The 19,504-nt window shown below is 55.3% G+C and overlaps 7 protein-coding genes across 7 annotated transcripts; 3 read left to right on the top strand and 4 right to left on the bottom strand.

Moving 5' to 3' along the window:
- Window positions 1-225: 225 nt before the first annotated feature.
- On the top strand, window positions 226-2,748 carry CGCS363_v000723 (Glutamine--fructose-6-phosphate aminotransferase; the record flags this gene model as incomplete). Its single annotated transcript, XM_036632572.1, has 5 exons — window positions 226-230; window positions 397-467; window positions 572-803; window positions 898-2,474; window positions 2,528-2,748. 5 exons carry the CDS (start codon window positions 226-228, stop codon window positions 2,746-2,748), a joined length of 2,106 nt encoding a protein of 701 aa, XP_036501124.1.
- A 499-nt stretch (window positions 2,749-3,247) lies between these two features.
- On the bottom strand, window positions 3,248-4,180 carry PRE4 (Proteasome subunit beta type-7; the record flags this gene model as incomplete). Its single annotated transcript, XM_036632571.1, has 3 exons — window positions 3,248-3,861; window positions 3,939-4,086; window positions 4,151-4,180. The coding sequence occupies 3 exons, from the start codon at window positions 4,178-4,180 to the stop codon at window positions 3,248-3,250; spliced, it is 792 nt and encodes a 263-aa protein (XP_036501125.1).
- A 706-nt stretch (window positions 4,181-4,886) lies between these two features.
- On the top strand, window positions 4,887-5,911 carry HMGT (High mobility group-T protein; the record flags this gene model as incomplete). Its single annotated transcript, XM_036632570.1, has 2 exons — window positions 4,887-5,411; window positions 5,495-5,911. The coding sequence occupies 2 exons, from the start codon at window positions 4,887-4,889 to the stop codon at window positions 5,909-5,911; spliced, it is 942 nt and encodes a 313-aa protein (XP_036501126.1).
- Window positions 5,912-6,396: 485 nt separating this feature from the next.
- On the bottom strand, window positions 6,397-7,908 carry CGCS363_v000720 (uncharacterized protein; the record flags this gene model as incomplete). The annotated part of the gene is made up of 1 exon (XM_036632569.1): window positions 6,397-7,908. One exon carries the CDS (start codon window positions 7,906-7,908, stop codon window positions 6,397-6,399), a length of 1,512 nt encoding a protein of 503 aa, XP_036501127.1.
- A 674-nt stretch (window positions 7,909-8,582) lies between these two features.
- On the top strand, window positions 8,583-9,784 carry erg26 (Sterol-4-alpha-carboxylate 3-dehydrogenase, decarboxylating; the record flags this gene model as incomplete). The annotated part of the gene is made up of 2 exons (XM_036632568.1): window positions 8,583-9,074; window positions 9,143-9,784. 2 exons carry the CDS (start codon window positions 8,583-8,585, stop codon window positions 9,782-9,784), a joined length of 1,134 nt encoding a protein of 377 aa, XP_036502217.1.
- Window positions 9,785-10,754: 970 nt separating this feature from the next.
- On the bottom strand, window positions 10,755-14,464 carry rga1 (Rho-type GTPase-activating protein 1; the record flags this gene model as incomplete). The annotated part of the gene is made up of 4 exons (XM_036632567.1): window positions 10,755-11,222; window positions 11,279-13,299; window positions 13,352-14,048; window positions 14,114-14,464. 4 exons carry the CDS (start codon window positions 14,462-14,464, stop codon window positions 10,755-10,757), a joined length of 3,537 nt encoding a protein of 1,178 aa, XP_036502216.1.
- A 3,111-nt stretch (window positions 14,465-17,575) lies between these two features.
- On the bottom strand, window positions 17,576-18,685 carry CGCS363_v000717 (uncharacterized protein; the record flags this gene model as incomplete). Its single annotated transcript, XM_036632566.1, has 1 exon — window positions 17,576-18,685. The coding sequence occupies one exon, from the start codon at window positions 18,683-18,685 to the stop codon at window positions 17,576-17,578; it is 1,110 nt and encodes a 369-aa protein (XP_036500917.1).
- Between the last annotated feature and the right edge of the window lie 819 nt (window positions 18,686-19,504).

The raw sequence follows: 19,504 nt of genomic DNA, 5'->3' as shown, positions 1-19,504 counted from the left end.
TCCTCCATCAGTTGTTGTCCAGCACACACATAAAGCTGCTCAGCTCCCGCCTCCTTACCACTGGCTTTGCCTTGCTCATTCTCTCTCGATCCAACTATCCGTCTCTCTCGCTCTTCTTGATACCCCTCACCGCCGCCTCTAAAGACCTGTATCCCCGCCTAGGTCTCTCTCTGCGAATTGGTCTTTACGTCTCTTTTTTAGGTCTTCTTTTGCGCTGAAATCAACATGTGGTATGTCTACCTCTCTCCCCCAACTCTCCCCCGCTCTCCTGAAAGCTTGCCCGCAGCCTCCCCCCTCCATCCAGCTTTTGCCAGCTGAAAAGGGGCCCAGGCATACGCCTTGAAAGCCATTGGCAACACAGTAAGCAGTAAGCTGACAGGAAATTCTTCCCAACAGTGGCATTTTCGGCTACGTCAACTACCTGGTGGAGAAGGACCGCAAGTTCATCCTCGAGACTCTAATCAACGGTGAGTACACCGCCTCCTGAAAGCTCCAATTGGAGCCATGCAGCTCCACCAGCTCATCCCGAGGGGCTGTTCTTGACTAACGAGCCATCTGTTCTCTTCTCTAGGTCTGTCGCGTCTCGAGTACCGTGGCTACGACTCCGCTGGTCTGGCTGTTGATGGCGACAAGAAGAACGAGGTTTTCGCCTTCAAGGAGGTTGGCAAGGTCGCCAAGCTCAAGCAGCTCATCGCCGAGTCCAAGGTCGACGAGACCAAGTACTTCGATTCACATGCCGGTATCGCCCACACTCGCTGGGCTACCCACGGTCCCCCTTCTCGTCTGAACTGCCACCCCCACAGGTACGTGTGCACTTTTCGCGAGGATACTAGCAAACTTTCCACTTCAGCCTCCTTGCTATCAATGACTCAGTGGCTAATGATCCTTCTCCTGCAGGTCCGATCCTACCTGGGAGTTCACCGTTGTCCACAATGGTATCATCACCAACTACAAGGAACTCAAGACCCTCCTGAGCGCCAAGGGCTTCAAGTTCGAGACCGACACCGACACCGAGTGCATTGCTAAGCTCGCCAAGTACCTCTACGACCAGCACCCCAAGGTCGGCTTCACCGACCTGGCCAAGGCTGTCATTAACGAGCTCGAGGGCGCCTACGGTCTTCTGATCAAGTCCGTCCACTACCCCCATGAGGTCATCGCTGCCCGTAAGGGCTCTCCTCTCGTCATTGGCGTCAAGACCCAGAAGCGCATGAAGGTCGACTTTGTCGATGTCGAGTACGCCGATGAGCAGGCTGCCCTCCCGGCTGAGACCGCATCCCAGAACATTGCCCTCAAGAAGCAGCAGGACAACTTCTTGAACCCCAACGCTCTGCTGGGCGCTCCTGACAAGTCTCTCCTCCACCGCTCTCAGTCGCGTGCTTTCATGACCGACGATGGCATGCCCATGCCCACCGAGTTCTTCCTGTCCTCGGACCCCTCCGCTATTGTCGAGCACACCAAGAAGGTCATGTACCTCGAGGACGACGACATTGCCCACATCCACGAGGGATCCCTGAACATCCACCGCCTTAAGAAGGCCGATGGCAGCTCCAACGTGCGCACCATTCAGACCCTTGAGCTTGAGCTCCAGGAGATCATGAAGGGCAAGTTCGACCACTTCATGCAGAAGGAGATTTTCGAGCAGCCTGAGTCCGTTGTCAACACCATGAGAGGTCGTCTCGACAGCGAGAACAAGACGGTTACGCTTGGTGGTCTCCGCTCTTACATCTCCACCATCCGCAGATGTCGCAGAATCATCTTCATTGCTTGCGGTACGAGTTATCACTCATGCATGGCTGTTCGCGGTGTATTTGAGGAGCTCGCCGAGATCCCCATCGCTGTCGAGTTGGCATCCGACTTCCTCGACAGACAAGCCCCTGTCTTCCGTGACGACACCTGTGTCTTCGTCTCCCAGTCTGGTGAGACTGCCGACTCTCTCATGGCCCTCCGCTACTGCTTGGAGCGTGGTGCTCTGACCGTCGGTATCGTCAACGTTGTCGGCTCCTCCATCTCTCTCCTCACCCACTGCGGTGTCCACGTCAACGCCGGCCCTGAGATCGGTGTTGCGTCTACCAAGGCCTACACCTCCCAGTTCATCGCCATGGTCATGTTCGCGCTCTCCCTTAGTGAGGACCGCGCGTCCAAGCAGAGACGTCGTGAGGAGATCATGGAGGGTCTGGCCAAGATTCCCGAGCAGATCAAGGACATCCTCACCCAGGACCAGTCTATCAAGGAGCTCTGCTCCAAGACCTTCCAGAACCAGAAGTCCCTGCTTTTGCTCGGCCGTGGCAGCCAGTTCTCTACCGCTCTTGAGGGTGCGCTGAAGATCAAGGAAATTTCCTACCTTCACTGCGAGGCTGTCATGTCTGGTGAGCTGAAGCACGGCGTCCTGGCTCTCGTCGATGAGAACTTGCCCATCATCATGATTCTCACCCGTGACGACCTCTTCAAGAAGTCGCTCAACGCCTACCAGCAAGGTAAGTTTGGAAACATTCGCATGCATTCATGTTCTGTCACTAACTCTCAATAGTCATTGCTCGTAGCGGTAAGCCCATCGTCATCTGCAACCCTGCCGATGAGGAGTTCAAGTCCAGCGAGGCCGAGAAGATTGAGATCCCCAAGACCGTCGACGTCCTTCAGGGTATTCTCAACGTCGTTCCTCTGCAGCTGATCGCCTACTGGCTCGCTGTTATGGAAGGCCTTAACGTCGACTTCCCTCGCAACTTGGCCAAGTCTGTTACCGTCGAGTAAACAGGTTTTCAGCAGCGAACGAGGTTGAATATTTTCTTGTGAGGTGCTTCTCGCCATTGGAGTTGGGTTGCCAAAAGGGAGGCTGGCCCTTGGCTTAATGACACAGTGGGCCACGAACAGATGAAAGCCCTCGGATGTATTACTGGATTTTGTGTGAAAAGGAGGGAATGGTCCTGCATGGTAGATTTAGGGCCTGTCAAGATAAAGGAGCGTATGTTTAAAAAGGTTAAATGCCAGAGAAGAGGCAACCTAAAGCAATCAATGAAAGCAATATTGTCTATTTCATTTCGTGTTGTTACACTCTCGTGCCCCGCGACCGATCGTATTGCGGATGACACGTAGAAGGAAGTCGATCTCGGACTTGCTTCTTCTGCTGCTCTCCAGAGTCGCCGTTAGTCATCCCGGATGGCGAGTCGAAAGCAACTGTCCCATTTAACCAGTAACTGTCATTTAATTCCTCTATCCCATCATATCCTCCAGGAACTCCTTTCTCTCCTCCTTAAACAACCTGCGTGCCGTAGCCACGGATCCGTTCCGCGAACTTCCAGCTCTGCTTCTCCAGCTTCTCGTTCTCCTTGAGGTCAACACCATCCTTGGTGACAACGGCAATGGAGTACGAATCCAAACTGCGGGCGTCGCGATAGAAGAGCACCTTCATGCATTCCTTGATAACCTCTATGGCCTTCTCCTTGGTCAGATTGGCAGCTGCCTCATCGTCGGGGACATAGCGGCGCATGATGGGCTGTGCCAGAGCAGAACCGAAACCGGTGGCCAATGAGGGGGAGGTGAATGTGGTGCCGAGGAGGTCGGCCGCGGCAAGAAACGGCTTGCCTGCGTCGTCCAAGCCGGCGACGAGGAGATGGTTCCAGAGGGGGTCGAAGTCGGAACGGCGCTTGTACATCAGCTTGGAGAGGTACTTGTGCAGGTTTGCAGCGTTGAGGCGGGGGGCTTGATCGGTGGACAGGTCGTAGGACTCCTCAATGTCGAGGGACTGGAGGTGGCGGTCGAGGAACTGCATGTCGGAGACGTCGCCGCCAAAACCGACAACGGTAGAGTCGGCAAACTTGCGCAGACGCTTGACATCGGTGAATCGAGCAAGGGAGCCGTAGGATGCTGTCATTGGGGTTTGATTGTCAGTATTCGACCGTCTTTGAGGTGCTAGGCTGTTGGAATGGTGAGAACGGGCGTACCCAAGTTATCGGCGGCGATGACGACACCCTCTTTGAACTTGATAGCAATGACTGATGTGCCCGTGACGATGGGGGCTTGTGTCGCTTGGTTGGGGCCGTTGGGGTTCATGTAGGAGGCATTGTAGGCTCCGTAGACGTCGTCTCTAGGCTGTGGGAGGGGTTCAGTCTGTTAGTCCATGACGAGAGGCTGAGGGCAGAGGGAGGTTGCATACCCGGCCCCAAGCTTGCGGTCTGTGATCCATGGTTATCGATGGTATCTGGTTGAAGAGGGAAGGGAGGTCGAGTTCGCGGTAATGGGTGTCGGTATCGTCGGTGGAGGGAAGGGTGGCAGAGGGTTTGGTGATGGTCGTCGGTATGTAGATGTAGCTGGGGGTTGCTGTGCTTAGCTTCGCGTCCCGTGGATGCCTCTGCCGCCGGCTGCCAGGTGCTGGTGGTGCTTGCTGGGCCGCTGCGTCAGGGTGGTGCCTGACAAACGGGGCTGCAATTTGAGGTGGGCTTACCGAAAATGGTCAGCTTGGAGCTGGAGTGGTGGGAAGATCGGAGAAGTAGATGCTACTTCATTCTCAGTGTCGCAATCCACGATTGGAAGGTATTCACTACAGACAGCTCCAGGGGTCAAGGTAAAACAAACAAGGAGGCCGGCCAAGGTCAGGTCGCATGCTCTCAGTCCCTCCTCGCCCGTCATTCCGTCAACACCACAGACGGCACTTGCAGCAGCGAAATCTCCCCTACTGCTCCGTCGCCCTACAATTGGCTTGTTCCTGTCTCCGGGACATCGCTTGGGACACAGCCATCCATACCTCTGTCCCTCCCTCCCCCCCATCCTTTCATCAGCCCTATCGCGGGCTTCCCAACTACATCTGCACAAAACATCCCCGATAACAGCTTAGCTGTGCCCACACAACAGACAAATACCCCACCTTCAGCAAACTTGATTGCGCGCACATCATGTTGACAGCAATCGGTCGCGCAGCGGCCCAGCGCCTGGTCATTCGCGCCGCGCCATTGACCGCCTCCCGAGCCGTCCCACGCGTCGCATGCCGGGCCTTCTCGACCACCAAGTCGGCGCATCTCCCAGCCAAAGCTGCCGCCGCCTCGTCCACCAAGACGAAGGCTAAGAAGACGACGACGACAGCCGCGAAGAAGAAGCCCGTTGCGAAGAAACCGGCAGCGAAGAAGCCCGCGGCCAAGACGAAGAAGGTTGCTGCGAAGAAGCCCGCGAAGACTAAGACGGGCCAGGGTCGCGGTCGCCCCCGCAGAGCCCCGACACCCGAGGAGAAGCTTAAGGTCCTGAAGAAGGAGTTGAAGCAGGTCGCTCTGCTTGCCAGCGAACCCTCAAACAAGGTCACGTCCGCATGGATGGTGTATCAGACAGAGAGGTTGAGGGCGGAGACAATTGCCAGGGAAGCATTTGGGGATCGGATTACAGCTTTTGCGGAAGATTTTAAGAACCTTTCTACTCACGAGCTCCAGGTAAGCTTGTCTGTCGGCCAGAGTTGTCCTAGGCCAGGGAACGACCGTCACATGAGGATGTTATGGCTAACAAGTTAATATAGCGCCTCCAAGAGACGGCCGAGGCGAACAAGCTCAAGAACAACGCCGCGTACAAAGCTTGGGTTGAATCCCACACGCCGCTGGAAATCAACAATGCCAACAACGCGCGTAAGCGCCTTCGCGCATTGAGCCCCAAGGAGGATGGAAAGCGCCAGGTCAAACCGAGATCAATTGTTGACGAGCGCTTGCCCAACCGCCCAACGTCAGCCTTCTTGTTCTTTGTCAAGGCGCGTTGGGCCCAAGGTGACCTTCCCTCGGCGATCGGACCGGCGACCAAGGCTATTGGTGAAGAGTGGAACAACCTCACAGAGGCCGAGAAGGCCCCGTACCTGGCGTTGGCAAAATCCGACATGGAACGATATGAGCGAGACGTCAGCAACGTCCTGGGACGTGAGGTCGAACATCGCACTCGCACTTGAGCTCCGTCGGCGCTAGTCTTGGTTTGCCGGCGGCAGGCGAGGTATCCTTGCTCCAAAAGATGCGTTTGTGTGTAGAGATATATCTCCGCGTATTGGGACATCCGATGAAAACTTCTACGGGGCATGTTGCGAGCAAAATCGTGTGCAATGAACAAACAGGAGAGCTGTGTCAGCAAAACCTGCTACTTTTATGAGCACGCGGGTTCCATGATGGCACTATTACCAGTTCGATCATCAACGGGCAGGATGACGGTGCGGTGTTGAGTTTCAGATACCAATATTGAGAGGTTTCGCAACCAGTCTTGTAATGAGATTTCTCCGTGTATACATTTATCCAGCGACGCCTCTGCCAATGCCATTTGCACCACAACAGTGACGCCATTCGTTTCCAGTCCGACTCTGTGCCGCCCAACCGAAAGTCAAGAAACGCCTCGCTAGCCCAGTGAAAGAAAGTGCTGCCAAAAACGCCCTTGAAACTGTCCCCCCTACTCGTCCGCCCCGTCCTCCATGCTGTCCCCTGACTCGGAGTTGCCATGCCCGTTGGTAACCAGAATCACCTCCCCGGCGCCGTCCACCCACCGAGCCGTGTCCGTCTTCAAAGCCCTCTCGCTGGCAAGGTAGAGCGCGAGGTACACATGCCCGGCGACATATCCCCAGCAGTAGACCCTCAGCCACGACCAGTCCTCGGCGCGCGTGCACCAGACACCCCACCCCGCGAACCCTTCGAGGATGTAGTCGGTCAGGAAGTGCCACGCCCGCTCGCGCAAGGTCGGTCGCCAGCCGGTCCAGTCGAGTGTCCAGTGGCCCCTCTCGAACGGCCGCAACTCCCTCATCTGCTCGACGGGCCGGAAGCGTTTGTCGATATTGAGCTGCCGCGCAAGTTCCCTAAGCTTGGGCGTCAGGAGGTCATCTGGAGTGAGTTCTGCGTTGCCAACAGGAGGCCCCTCGGGATGAATCTCGAGGCGTTCGAGGTAATTCAGGTGACGCTTGTTTGGTGGGCGTATGACGCTGTAGAGATCGTCCGGGATGACGGGCCCGGCTATGGAGGGGCTCCGCGTTGCTGATCTGGATTCTGATATTGGTGCTGAGCGCTTGTGGCGCTTTCGTGGAAGTGGTGAATCCAAGTTGCCGCGAGAGGGAGAGGATACTGATGGACGCTTGCCAGAGGCCTGGCATGGTGTTTCTTGAATCACCTGATCGAGGGGGGAGCTCTCAGGTAGAGGCCGTTTCCGCGCTGGGAAAGGAGTGTCTAGAATGACGTTTTCCGCCGGAGGGGATGGGTGCGGTGGAGGGACATCGCTGGCTGATGGTGGTTCGCTGGATGTAACTAGAACAACCTGCTCGTCGTCTTCTCCGTCATCTTCCACATCTTCCAGCTCCTTCTCTAGGCCTTGCGAGGATTGGGGAACTCGCCGCTGGCTTTGCGACGGGGTCTGTTGCGAGGCTACGGCTCCTTGACTCTCGAACTGACATGCCAAATGCTCAAAAAGCCGACTTGGAGACGAGAACTCGGCAAGGCTGATGTCGTTCGCTGGCTGAGAGTCCCCAATTACGCTTGGAGGAGCCACCCAACTAGACTGTGTAAACTGAGTCTCGGCGTCCGGCTGCGATGATGGGGGTATATCCTGTACTGCTCCGGCTCTACCAAGGATTGGGGAGTTTCTGTTGTCCAAAACACTCCTGAAAGAAAGTTGGACACTTCCAAATGAGGCCTCTGGTAGGATGTATTGCACTGGTGGTGATGACGGCAGTTGGGTTGCCTCGCTGCTTGGGATCGGTGCGTGAAAGGGTGTTGATGGTGAAGGTAATGGCTCACCCTGTGAGCCGGCTATGTCTGAATGCGCATCGCCTTGTAGAAACCCGTCTAATATCTTTGTCTGGCCTACTGGTTGAAAGTCAAGATACGCCTGCGCCAAGGCGCGATACCTGGCATCGTCAACAGCTTTGCACGGCGCTGCGACGTGCACTAAGATCTCGATGTTGCCATTCGTCTCCATGACGACCGCAGGCTTATGTGAGGTGCGCGCATCTCATGTAGAGTCGAGAGGAACAGAGATTCAATTTAGAGTAAGAATGTTTTATGACCCAAGGAGAAACGAAATTTGCCACAGTTCAAATTGAGACTTTTCGCATTGTGTGGTCGACCGCCAAGGTCCCAACACAGGACAGGTCTTGTCAAGAAATTGAGTTCCGTCACTTGAAGATGGGAAGTCGCGACTCGCGAGGTTCCCAAAGAGCATGGCAATCGTAAAGTCAGTGCGCTTTTCGAGGTGGGGCACCTAAATCAATGTCCCCTGCCCCTCAAGTCGCATTCAGAAACCGGGGGCCCAGCCTAAAATGCATTCCTAGCGCCGCTGAAGAGCTTGGTGACAGAAAGGTCGATTGTACCACAGGCCCCAACGGCCCCCTGCATGACGGACACGTACCCGGTACGCAGCTGTCAATCGAGTGCAACCAAACCACCAAACTTCAGATTGGCCCATTCGCGCGCGCGCCGCAAACCGTGCATTGCGTTACCTCGACCTTATTCCCAGCTCACCTCAGAGACCAGAGAAACCAATCCACCAACGGACGACTCTCGACACCATCTCCCCCTCCCGACCTTTGCTCGCACTTGGATGCAAGTCAGCTCCAAAGTCCCTCCCGAGACAAACCGCCCTCCCCAAAAAAGATGTCTTCCGAAAAGGCTCCTGTGCCAATCGACCTGGGCAAGGTCCTCGTCGTCGGCGGCAATGGCTTCCTGGGCCACCACGTCGTCAACCAGCTCCTGGCTGGCGACCGCTGGCAAACCAGCTCCGTCTCCGTAATCGACCTCCGCTGCGCGAACAACCGCAACCCAGCCGCCTCCTACCACGAAGCCGACATCACCGACACGGAAAAGATCAAGTCCATCTTCGAGGACGTCAAGCCCGACGTCGTCATCCACACCGCCTCGCCCGCGCCCCAGGCCGACGGCCCTGTCGCCAAGGACCTCTTCCGCCGCGTCAACATTGATGGCACCGCCAGCATCATCGCCGCCTGCCAGGCCGCCGGCGTCAAGGCCCTGGTCTACACCTCATCCGCCAGCATCATCAGCGACAACACCAGCGACCTGATCAACGCCGACGAGAGGTGGCCCGTCATCCGCGGCGAGCAACAGTCGGAGTACTACTCCGAGACCAAGGTATACATCCGCGCACAATGCTCTGTGACGAACTGCCCTCTTGCTGACACAAACAACCCTCTCTTCAGGCCGCCGCGGAAGAGCTCGTCCTCCAAGCAAACCGCCAAGACCCCTACCCCCTCCTTACAGCCGCCATCCGCCCCGCCGGCATCTTCGGCGAGGGCGACACCATGGCCACGCACCAGCTCGTCAAGATCTACCGCGAGGGCAAGACGGGCGTCCAGCTCGGCGACAATGACAACCTCTTCGACTTCACCTACGTCGGCAACGTGGCCCACGCCCACATGCTTGCCGCCCGCATGCTCCTAGCCACCATCAAGTCCAGCATCATCCCTCTCGACAACGAAAAGATTGACGGCGAGGCCTTCCTCGTGACAAACGACAGCCCCATCTACTTCTGGGACTTTGCGAGGGCCATCTGGCGCGCCGCCGGGTCGGACAAGGGCACCGACCACGTCTGGAAGATTCCCCGCGAGATCGGCGTCGTTCTGGGCTTCTGCTCCGAGGTCTTCTTCAGCATCATCGGCAAGCCGCCCATCTTCAAACGTCAGCGCAACATCTACAGCTGCATGACGCGCTACTACAACATCAGCAAGGCCAAGCGTCTGTTGGGTTACCGCCCCATCGTCAGCCTGGACTCAGGTATCAAGAGAGGTGTGCAGTGGTTCCTGGACCAGGAGAAGGCGGGTAAGGTCAGCGTCAAGGCGTGAGAGGCGACGATATGATGATGACGAGCGGTGATTTGCAATCTGACTATATCTCCCAAAAGAAAATGGTGTTTTTTGGTGTAAATATATATATACATAAACCCCTACCATAAAAGGGACTAATAAATGGCCTGCGGCCACGTCAAGAGCTAAAGACAACATGTTGGGGAAAAAACAAAACAAGCAATCATTAGCGACAGAGAGTATCATGAGGGAAACCTGCAGGGAAATGTTTTCCCGCTTTGATCGCATTAGCGAAACTATCTGGTTCTTTCACCTCGTTCGAGCTACAAAAACAAGGCTCTTGTCGCCTCGTACAGCCTTGAGCCCAAGGCAAAAACAGGCAACTTTTCCCCCTCACCCCCTCTCGCCTGTCGCCTTCTCGTTCCTCTCGAAGTCCTCAAAAATGGTAATCCGACATCCCCATTCCAACAAACAGAAGCGAAGCTATAATAGGTCTCGCACGCAAGCCAAGAAGAAATCAAGGCTCGGTCAACCCATGTGAATCAAACATCCAGCCAGTCCTGCCCATCGACAAGTCGATGGACCCTGAGGCCATACTCCAAACCAAACCGCCAAACTAAAGCCAAACCTCCCTCATCCCCAGCAGACGACCAATCGTGTCGTGAAAGAAGACCAACAGACTGCAAGAGTCCCTCGTTTCATGGTCTGATGCTTTACTCTCAGAGAAGCTAAGAAGTAAAGGGTTCGAAAAAAAGCTTTGAAAAGAACTCGAAAATTTCATTCATGCCGCCTTGTCGTGAGTAGAAGTAACCGAACAAAAGGGAAATCTTTTTGTTCCTTTTGATCAAAAAGGGTTAGGAACGCCGCCAACGATGCATGGATATGTGACTCTCAAAACCCAAATTGCAATCCCGATAGAATGCATATGAAGCAGTGCATGCGAATGGATAGCAGCACACTTCGTTGTGTGTATGTGTGCACAGCCTGCCACCTTTGTGACCTAACAGGGCTATGTATGTCCACCAACTCCCACACCACCGTTCTGCCGTCCCCAAGCAGCAGAGTTGCGCCATTCACGCTTCTGGGCGTCAGTTGGGCCCTCGGTATCAGAGTGCTCAGGCTGGTTGGCATATGGTGAGGGGTGACCGTTCTCGTCATGTGGCCGCCACCTTTGAGGAGGTGTGTTGGCGTTGGGATGAGGATGGTAAGGCAGGACCATGGTAGGCAGAGGGTCCTGTACAGGGCGGACACTGCTCTCTTGCTGTTGCCACAGAGCGGGGTCCGTCTCAACTCGTCGGGGAGGTGGGCGAGTGGAGTTGTCCGGTCTGTTAAAGACCTCATTGACTTCGCCCAATCCTGGTCTCTGGCCAATGCGGTCCTGGTAGCGCTTCAGGATATCCTTGGTGCTCAGATCAGCACCGTTTCCGGAACCAAACACGAACGGATCATTCACAAGGTCCATGAGCTCGTCGGGAACCTATAACGCAATATTAGTTAGTGATGCTGAAACAAGCGTGTGAGTGTGGAACATACCAGGCACATCTCCTCGATGTAAGTGATCATGTCTTGTACAGCAACAATAGCGAACATTGGATCGCTGTCCAGAGCAGGAGCTTTGTTGCTGCTGTAGAGGATATTGGGCGCGATAACAGTCGCCAGGTTCTTGATGTCCATTCGCGAACCAGCCTCTTCATCAACCTGATGGAAAGATCCAGCCCACTTGAGGAAGCAGAACAGAATCTCCAAGGAGTCCCTGTGGACCTTGGGAAGCAAACAGCAGATGAGATGAAGATACTGCTTTCTCTTGGCATCATCCTGAATCTTGGCAACAACGATCCAAAGACGTTGAAGCTTGAATGTCATGAGGGGGTCGGGCAGCTCGCGCAGGTAGCGCTTCAGCAACGCAGCGACTTGGACAACAGGCTGGTCCATGAAGCTGATGTTATCGCAGCCCTCACGGTCAATCCTCTCCACAAGTTCAGTGAGCTTCTTGATGTTGCCGTTCTTCCTGAAAACACCCTCGACCGAAAGGTCCATCTTTCTCATGGAGCTGATGATATCATCAATGATGGCAGGAATTTTGAGAGCTCCAGGTCCCACACCATCCGTCGACTCGGCACCGTCCTTCTCAATGATGATCTCCAGAGGCACTCCGAAGATGCCCTTCTTCTTGGCATTCTTTGGCCTGTCGTTCTTGAACGCCTTACCCAAGTTCTTCCAGAACGTGGGCTGCTTCCTCGACTCGATGAAACTTAAGAGCTCGTCCAGAGTAAACTCGTTCTCGACCGCGGGATGGAGAGTCAGGACCGCCAAGTGACGGACAATGAAGTACTCCAGGCCCGAAAGTTCCGAAAAGTACTTCCTTCCCAATCGCTGTGGCAAAGGGTCACCTGCGCGGATCTCGGCCTCTCTGCCCGCAGACTGCGATCTCTGGTGACCCATGGGGTCAGTTGCGGGCGATCGAAAAAGCTCCTGGCGGCCAGGCTTGTTCTGCTGCTCCTTGACTTGCTCAGCCGCGACAATTCTGGGGATGTCATCCAGGGTCAGGGCGTCCTGGTGGTTGAACATCTTATCCGTGGTTCCTTCGTCGTTTGGGCCGCGGTCTTCGACGATCGAAAAGCCTCCATCGCCTCGTCCAAAGTCCTCGCCGGCAGATCCAGGGCGGACGCTGCGTCCCTCGGGGCCATCCATAATGCGCGAGGTTCGGGCCTTCCTGAAGCTAGATGATAAGTGCTTGTCGAGACGAGTACTCCTCAAGCGGCGAACGTCGTTCAGCGTGTTCTCGTAAGAAGACTCGCGGTTGTGCTCTCTTTGATCTCCAGCGTATGATTTGGAGCGGTTGTCAGAGTTAAGGTAGGGTGCCTCGCCTGGGGCAAGAGTTCGAGGGCCCTCGCCTGGTCCGTACCCATCCATGTTCTGGTCATCATTCTGCCGAGGCAGGGCACCGCTGCTTCGGAGAATGTCCAACAACCTTGCGAGCGCCACCTTGAGAAGGAAAACGTACTGCTGCAACTTTGTGACATGCTCAAAAGGTGGCATGTCGTCGCTGTTGATACCGACACAGTTGGTGCACCAGATCGAGTTGTCGAATGCGTTGTAGCGCGCCTCCTCCAGTTTGCGGCCGAGCTCCTTGTTGCAGCTTTTGCAGCCCACACAGGCAATATGCCACCGTCGCTCTGAGTTCTTCGCACACTCATCCTCGACTGACTTGTTGCAGAGCGCACAGTGATCCGAGTCCTTGGCTGAGAGCCGAGAGTTACCGGTGATAGCCTGCAAAGTGTTGTCGTCACTCTTCACAGTGTCCAGCTCATTAAGGTCATCTAGGAATTGGTAAATGCCGTCGGAGCTCTTAGACTCCTTCTCAAGGCGTAGCGCCCCCTGGAGACAAATGCGGATGAGGAGCTTGAGGTAGTGGGCGAGACCTGTAACGAGAGACAGAAGCTCCTGCGTGACGCCAAGCTTCCGTGCTCCCGTGTCCTGGGTCTTGGACAGCAGAGAAAAGAAAGACACTATCTTCTTGCAAAGAAGCTTGGCTTCACGACCGTACGACAACCCTATTTCTGGCCAGTTAGCAAAACCCGCAAGACGTACGCCAGAGTAACAAACCTTTCAGCTTCAATTCGTCCATGGAAAGGTCCAGACGATCGGCGGACTGGAACAGAATTTCGACGTGCCAGATGAACTTCTTCGCGACGAGCACGCCGTCGACGTAGGCGCCATTGCTAACGTGCAGGAGCATGTCGGAGATGCAAGCAGCGGACGACTCCTCGAAGGTGGACAGAACACTCCAGATGCGGTAGACTTTCTCCTCCATGCGCTCTTCCTCCTGCCTAATGATTTCGCGCGTGGCGGGGTCATCGCTCTCCTGGGGTATCTCGGGGGTTTCGCTCGGCTGTGTAAGTCGTACATTCCAAAACTTGTGAATCATATAGCACTCGGGATGCCAGTGCTGGTTCTGACCGTTTCTGAAGATCTCCACAAACTGCTTGAGAATGGCAGTCTGGCAGCCGTTGCATCGTTGCGCGAACTGCGTGGAATAGTGGTAGTGACAGTACACATGGCCATCGTGCTCATAGTAACTATCTTGAGCGCCGAAGACTGTGGGACACATTGAGCATGTGAAATGGTCGACATGGTACTTGCGGTCGAGCGCGGTGATGTAGGAGCCACGCAGAGCCCCTCCGCACTTGTAGCAGAGGAGACCAAGCCTGCGGAAGTAGTCTGTCTCGCACAACGGGTATTGACCCTCGCCATTCTCGTCGTCGACGGGGAAGAACTTGGAGGCAACGATCTGGCCGCAGTCCTGGAAGGGCAAAGGTGTTAGAAGGGTCCAGAACGGTTAGGGGGGGGGAGGGTCTCAGGGCGTACTCGACACTTGAAGCAGTCCAGATGAAAGGTTCCATCCAGTGCGCGCACGAATTGACCGGTGAGTGGCTCTCCGCACTTTTTGCAGATTCTCTGTTGACCGCTAGCTGATCGTGCACCACCTCTTCCCTTGGATCTGCTGCGTTCGCGGCTCTGTCTCGGGTCGCCCTCTCTTCCAGGGGTTCTGGGACCAGGGGAGCGTGAAGGCTGCTGGTTGCGATAATTGCTGTTGTCGGGAGTTCTGCGTCCTCCGTTCTGCCATCCTCTCTCGCCAGGGTACGCGGGTTCCATAGGGGCGGCGGGGTGGGCATGCAGGCGGTCGTCGGGCGCCGCATGATCGTAATCCGACGCCATGGTGAAGTGGTGTGTCGGTGTGTGCAGGCTGATGGTATGTTCGAATTCGGGACTCTCAGCTGGCAGGGCGTCGTGGATTGAAAGCGGCCCGTCAGCCTCGAGTGTCGGACTTGGGAATTGGCAGGAAATTATCGGTCGGCATCAGCTGGACCGTAGATTGGCCGGGGTCGTTGTTGAGGAGATGGGGTATGTATTGGGGCGTCGAATTGAAGGAGTCGGGTTGTCGTCGCACGGCGGCGGTACGGTGCTGAGCAATACTAAATAAGTCGGGTAATGAATGGTCGGCAGCTACTCGCGTGACTGGGTGACGACGGCAGGCCACGTCGCTGGGCACCGGGCTGAAGAAAAAGATGACGGATGTGGGAGAGTGAGAGTGGTGGTCGGGGTTGAATTTTGGGAGGTGAGTCGGTCGAGGCAAGGACTCGAAGTCGGGGACGGGGTCGGGGTCGGGTCAGGGTGAGGGTGACCTGAGCCTAAGAAGGTAAGGTAATAGGTAGGTAAGAAGAGCACCGCACCTACTTTGCTGAGGGCGTGGGTGCGGTGGTGAAGGTCGGGGGGATGGAGACCAGGTTAGGGTCGCTGAGGTCAGGTTGTGGTGGTGGTTAGGTCGTTACGGGCTGTATCCGAAGACCAGCGGCAGGGCAGGTAGATGCTGCGCGGTGTGCAAGGCCAGGAAGGCACTTGGGTGAGGGGACCGCGTACCGTGGGCTGGCTGCTGCACCTGGCTTGTGGCAGTGGGCGGCAGGCGGTGGGCAGTGGAGCACGGCGTCGTTGTTTTGGAGCTGAAATCAGCGCCCAAGACGGGAAGGAACCACAACGACAACGCAGACGAATGGGGGAAGGAGCAGCCACCCAGAAGAAGAAGAAGGAATGGGAGAAAAGGCTGGCGATGAGGAACTTGAGGAAGAAAAATAAAGATAAAAGGTAGGACGAGGAAACAACAAGGTCCTGTCTGAAGCGACGGCGACTGGGCAGTATGCGTTGGGTAAGGTATGCGTGTGTTGTCAACCGCGGGGGAGACAGAGAGAGGGGGACAAGTGCAAGCAAGCAAGTTGCAGCGGCGGCGGCGGCTGGTGCAGATGCGGGTTTAGGCGCAGGCGCAGGTGCAGGCGCAGGTGCAAGAGTGTGTAAGTGCAGTAGGCACCACGGGCAGCCCAGGTAGAACCCAGGAGGCAGACGGGAGGCGGGAGTTCAGAAACAGCACCAGCTGAAGCTGAGCGAAGGAGAAAAGGGGCCGGTCTAAGGCGATCAAAGGAGTGTGGGCGAAGGCGCGAGAATGGTTTTGTTGTGAGGCGTTCGTTGCTGGCCGTAGGGAGATTTAGTGTGGGCTCGATCGGCTGCACCCAAAACTTGGGCAAATCCCAAACCCGGCTGTGCACAGTGGTGCCGTCTAGGAAGGGACCAATGGGCCTTACCAAGGACCAGTGACCAGTGACGGAACCTTCTCTGCTATCCTATCCGAACCCAAGGCACCTTAATTACCTACCTGCCTTGGGATACGTAGCAGCCGGGAGGGGACCTGCTTTGAGTGGGCAGGCGATGGGGGGAGAGATAGGACGGGGTAGGAGCATAAAAAATGAAGGTGCCTTTCTTACCTAAGATAGGTACTTCGGTCTGCTCTTGCCTCCGACCACTGCTTCAAGAGAGGGGAAAAAAAAAAAAAAAAAAAAAAAAAAAAGGATGATGGCGGTGCACCAACTTTCTGCTGTGCCTTGCCGTGCCCTGGCCGTGTGGTTGTGTACAGGTAACGGCCGAGACAAAAGTATAGACGGTACGGCGTAAGGCAGATGCAGAGGCAAGTAAGGTACTAAGGTAGACAGACGGGCGGGAAGGTAAGGCGAGGAAAGCAACGCAAAGGCAGGGGGCACACGGGACGGAAATGGGAGGTGAGTCTGTCTCTCTACCGGTTTTTTATTTTATTTTTCCTCGTCTTTTTTTCTCTTCGGGTGCAGATTGGAGGTGCAAGGTGCAAGGAAGGCATGCTAATTACTCCTCACTGCCGTAGGGCGCTAATACAGGGATCGACGTCTCGATGCACTTTTTGGGTTCTTCAGAGACGCTGTCTTGTGCCGTCGACGACGAGAGGGACGTCTTACTTACGGGCCGCGAGTTACGACACGGAATAATCCAATATATCTCAACAGGGCAGGCTCTCGCTCGGAACTCTACAGATACGGGATGCAGAAGACAACCACAAATACTAAATAGCGCATGGTCAAGCCCACATCCCATCTCGTGATCTGAGATGCCTTACCCCAAGTCGGGAACCTTATGAGGGCGTCGTGCTTCCTTCCTTTTCCCGTATTCCCTCTATTGAGCATGCCCCCAAAGAGGGGAAACTGCGGCGGAGGACAGAGCCCAAAAGGAAAGGGCCGCCCATCATCGATCAAAGTGATGCCTGCCTGCTGGGGCCTTTTACATTGGGTCCCGTCTACGGTCATTCGTGGCTCGTTTGGTCCCCGTGTCGGCGGGGATGGGGCTCTTTCACACTCCCACACACACTCTGTCTCTCTCTTTTTCTCCAGAGTCTCTAGTATATCTCGGGCTAGCTCTCTCTCAGTGGACATCCGCCTGCTAGGTAGACGAGACCTGTGACGATCGGGATGCTATTTACGATTGCTACGGCCAGGACGAAGGAGTGGAACTCCCCCCGGTCTTGTCAACCTCACCGCGTCCCGAGCCCCTTATTGGTGATTCGCCAGGGGGACGGTGCACGGCCCACCCAAACCTGGGCGGCGGAGAAGATGTGCCCAGCCCAGTCGTCTTCACTGCATTTTTGGCCTCTTGGCCGCCCAGCCAGCTTGGCTTCTCGACACCTCCTGTTCCTGAGGTTATTGAGGTTCCTGAGGGAAGGACATCGGATCACATGCGTCATCACGTGGCTACATCGGGCTGATCTTCGGGCGTATCCAATGTCTTTCCTCCTTGAGATGATCTCGAAACGGCCCCACCAAATTTTGATATACGAGTTTACTTTAGATAAACGCCGATGCAAGCTTCGGGAGAAATTGGTTCCAGAGTGACATTGTTACCGCAATCTGTTGATCTCCAACGGTCTCGCTCCACCCAAGGCATCCCCCCTCCCCCTCAGAACCGAGCCCTCGCCAGAGTTTATGCAAACTCCATCGCGACCTTCTTTCTCAGCGCTTTTGCGTTTTGCACCGTCTTCTCCTGCTCATGTCGCCCTGACTTCTTCGCACGCTTCAATCTCTTCTTCCGCGTTTGGAGCATCTGAGCAAACTCGGCCCGGCTGGCGGGTCCACCCGTTATCATGTCATCTGATGGTCTGCGAGAGGCTTTGGCCCAGAAAGCTGCCTTGCTGAGCTTCGTTGTCTGATGTTCGGGAGTTGAGCTCGCGCATTGCTCAACATGTGCCTTGGCCTGGACTGGGGTCATTGTCAGCTTCCTGGCCCGACCTTCGGCGGTCGAGTCTCGATAAGGCTCAAACGAGGTCATGAATTGGGGCGACGTGAGGCTGCGGGCTGCCTTGACCCCTGCTTTGGCTCGCGGTCGTGCATCGCTCTGTTCCTTCCGTGGAACATGAGCTCTGGTCTTTACCGATGGTCCGTCATTGCCGTTGTCGTTCTTGGCGCGCTGCCCTTGCTTGGCTGCATTGCCTGCGTATGTGTAATCGTAGTCAGCGTTGCAACTGGCATCACGTTGCTCTCTTTTCTCACTCTGGCTGGTTTTCAGACTCTTTCTCGAGCTTTCTGCTCCCGCGCAAGAGCCCGATGAGACGCACTTAGCCATGTTGTCAGCGTCGCTACCCCTACGGTGGTTATCTCTGTTTCGTGAAGCCTTGTCTGTGGTGCTCTGCACATTGTTTCCATCGCCAACGCCGTCTTTCGGAGTTGGTCTTTCGGCCTCGAAAAGCTCTGGCAAGATCTGCCTTGCTCTTTCCCGCCACTGACAAACAGCAGGCTTGATGAAGCGGTGCCACTTGGGGCACACTTCGAATACACATTTACCTGTTGCCACGATCGTGATTCGGTATCTCTTTCGCACCATGCGGTCTGTGACTGCCGGGCCCGGCTTCCAATTGGTGAGAGCCAACTCGTGGGGGTCAACTCTGTCGCATGCTCTGATGAGACGGTGATCCTCAGGTGTCAGTAGATGAGGCACAGCATGATCGTGGACCTGCGCCCAGTCCCGAATTTTGCTGGTTAGCGCAAGAAATGCCAGCCGATCATGATGTCTCGAGGGGTGGCAGTCGTTTTCCATCTTGTGGTTGTCCTAGATCCGATCTGCTAAGTCGTTTTGGGTCTGTAAATCTGGTACTGGCTTGCCAGCTGAGTTGAAGACTTGATGAGTTAGTTGAAAGAAGGTATGATGTGGAGAGAGAACTCTCTACGAAGCACTGTCTTATAAGAAAAAGAGAGGGATGGCTGACTGATAGCCTGTTGGATGGGAAAGACCACTATCTCGAGCCGCGCTTGCGTATTTACTATTTCATTTCAGCAGGAAAGAGCGTACATTTGGATGGCAGGAGGCTTTCAATAACTCGCTCAACATGTGATGGTAGTCGCTCGGCCAAATTTCGAGTTGGAGTTGGTGACGGACAAAACTTACGTCGCCCAATACATGAAAATCAAGACATAGCAGCACATCAAAGAATATGATGTCTCTACATATTCGATGATTCAATTTTCAAGACGGCCTCAGCCATCGTTGATACCTTCAATGATAACTCTCCCATGGACTCTTTCTTGCGGCAGAACCTCCTCGATCAACCCAAGTGGACCCGCTGATAAGGATATCCCCAGATACCCTCACTATCTCCGCCGGCAAACCCGTCTCCATCATCCAACTCCTCAGCAGGAAAACCCCCCTTTTAGCGTCCAGTCCCATAGAAATATCATCAACCTCTCAAAAAGAAAAGGAGACCTCCGGCATAGCTCTGCAAGTGTTCTTCGTGGTTTATTGAAAATCAAAACGTGACACGCGCAACTTTTCCAAAACTACATACCCCGCCCCCACCTCCCTCATATTTCCAAACTAACTCGAGCGCCACCTTCCAACGCGACCGCAGCCGCCAGCCAC

Source organism: Colletotrichum siamense (genome assembly GCF_013390195.1).
Source record: "Colletotrichum siamense strain Cg363 chromosome Unknown KSG_Cg363_contig01, whole genome shotgun sequence".
In the NCBI taxonomy this organism is placed as follows: Eukaryota; Fungi; Ascomycota; class Sordariomycetes; order Glomerellales; family Glomerellaceae; genus Colletotrichum; species Colletotrichum siamense.
Note: the sequence above shows the minus strand (reverse complement) of the source record. Positions and strands in the feature narration are given on the sequence as shown.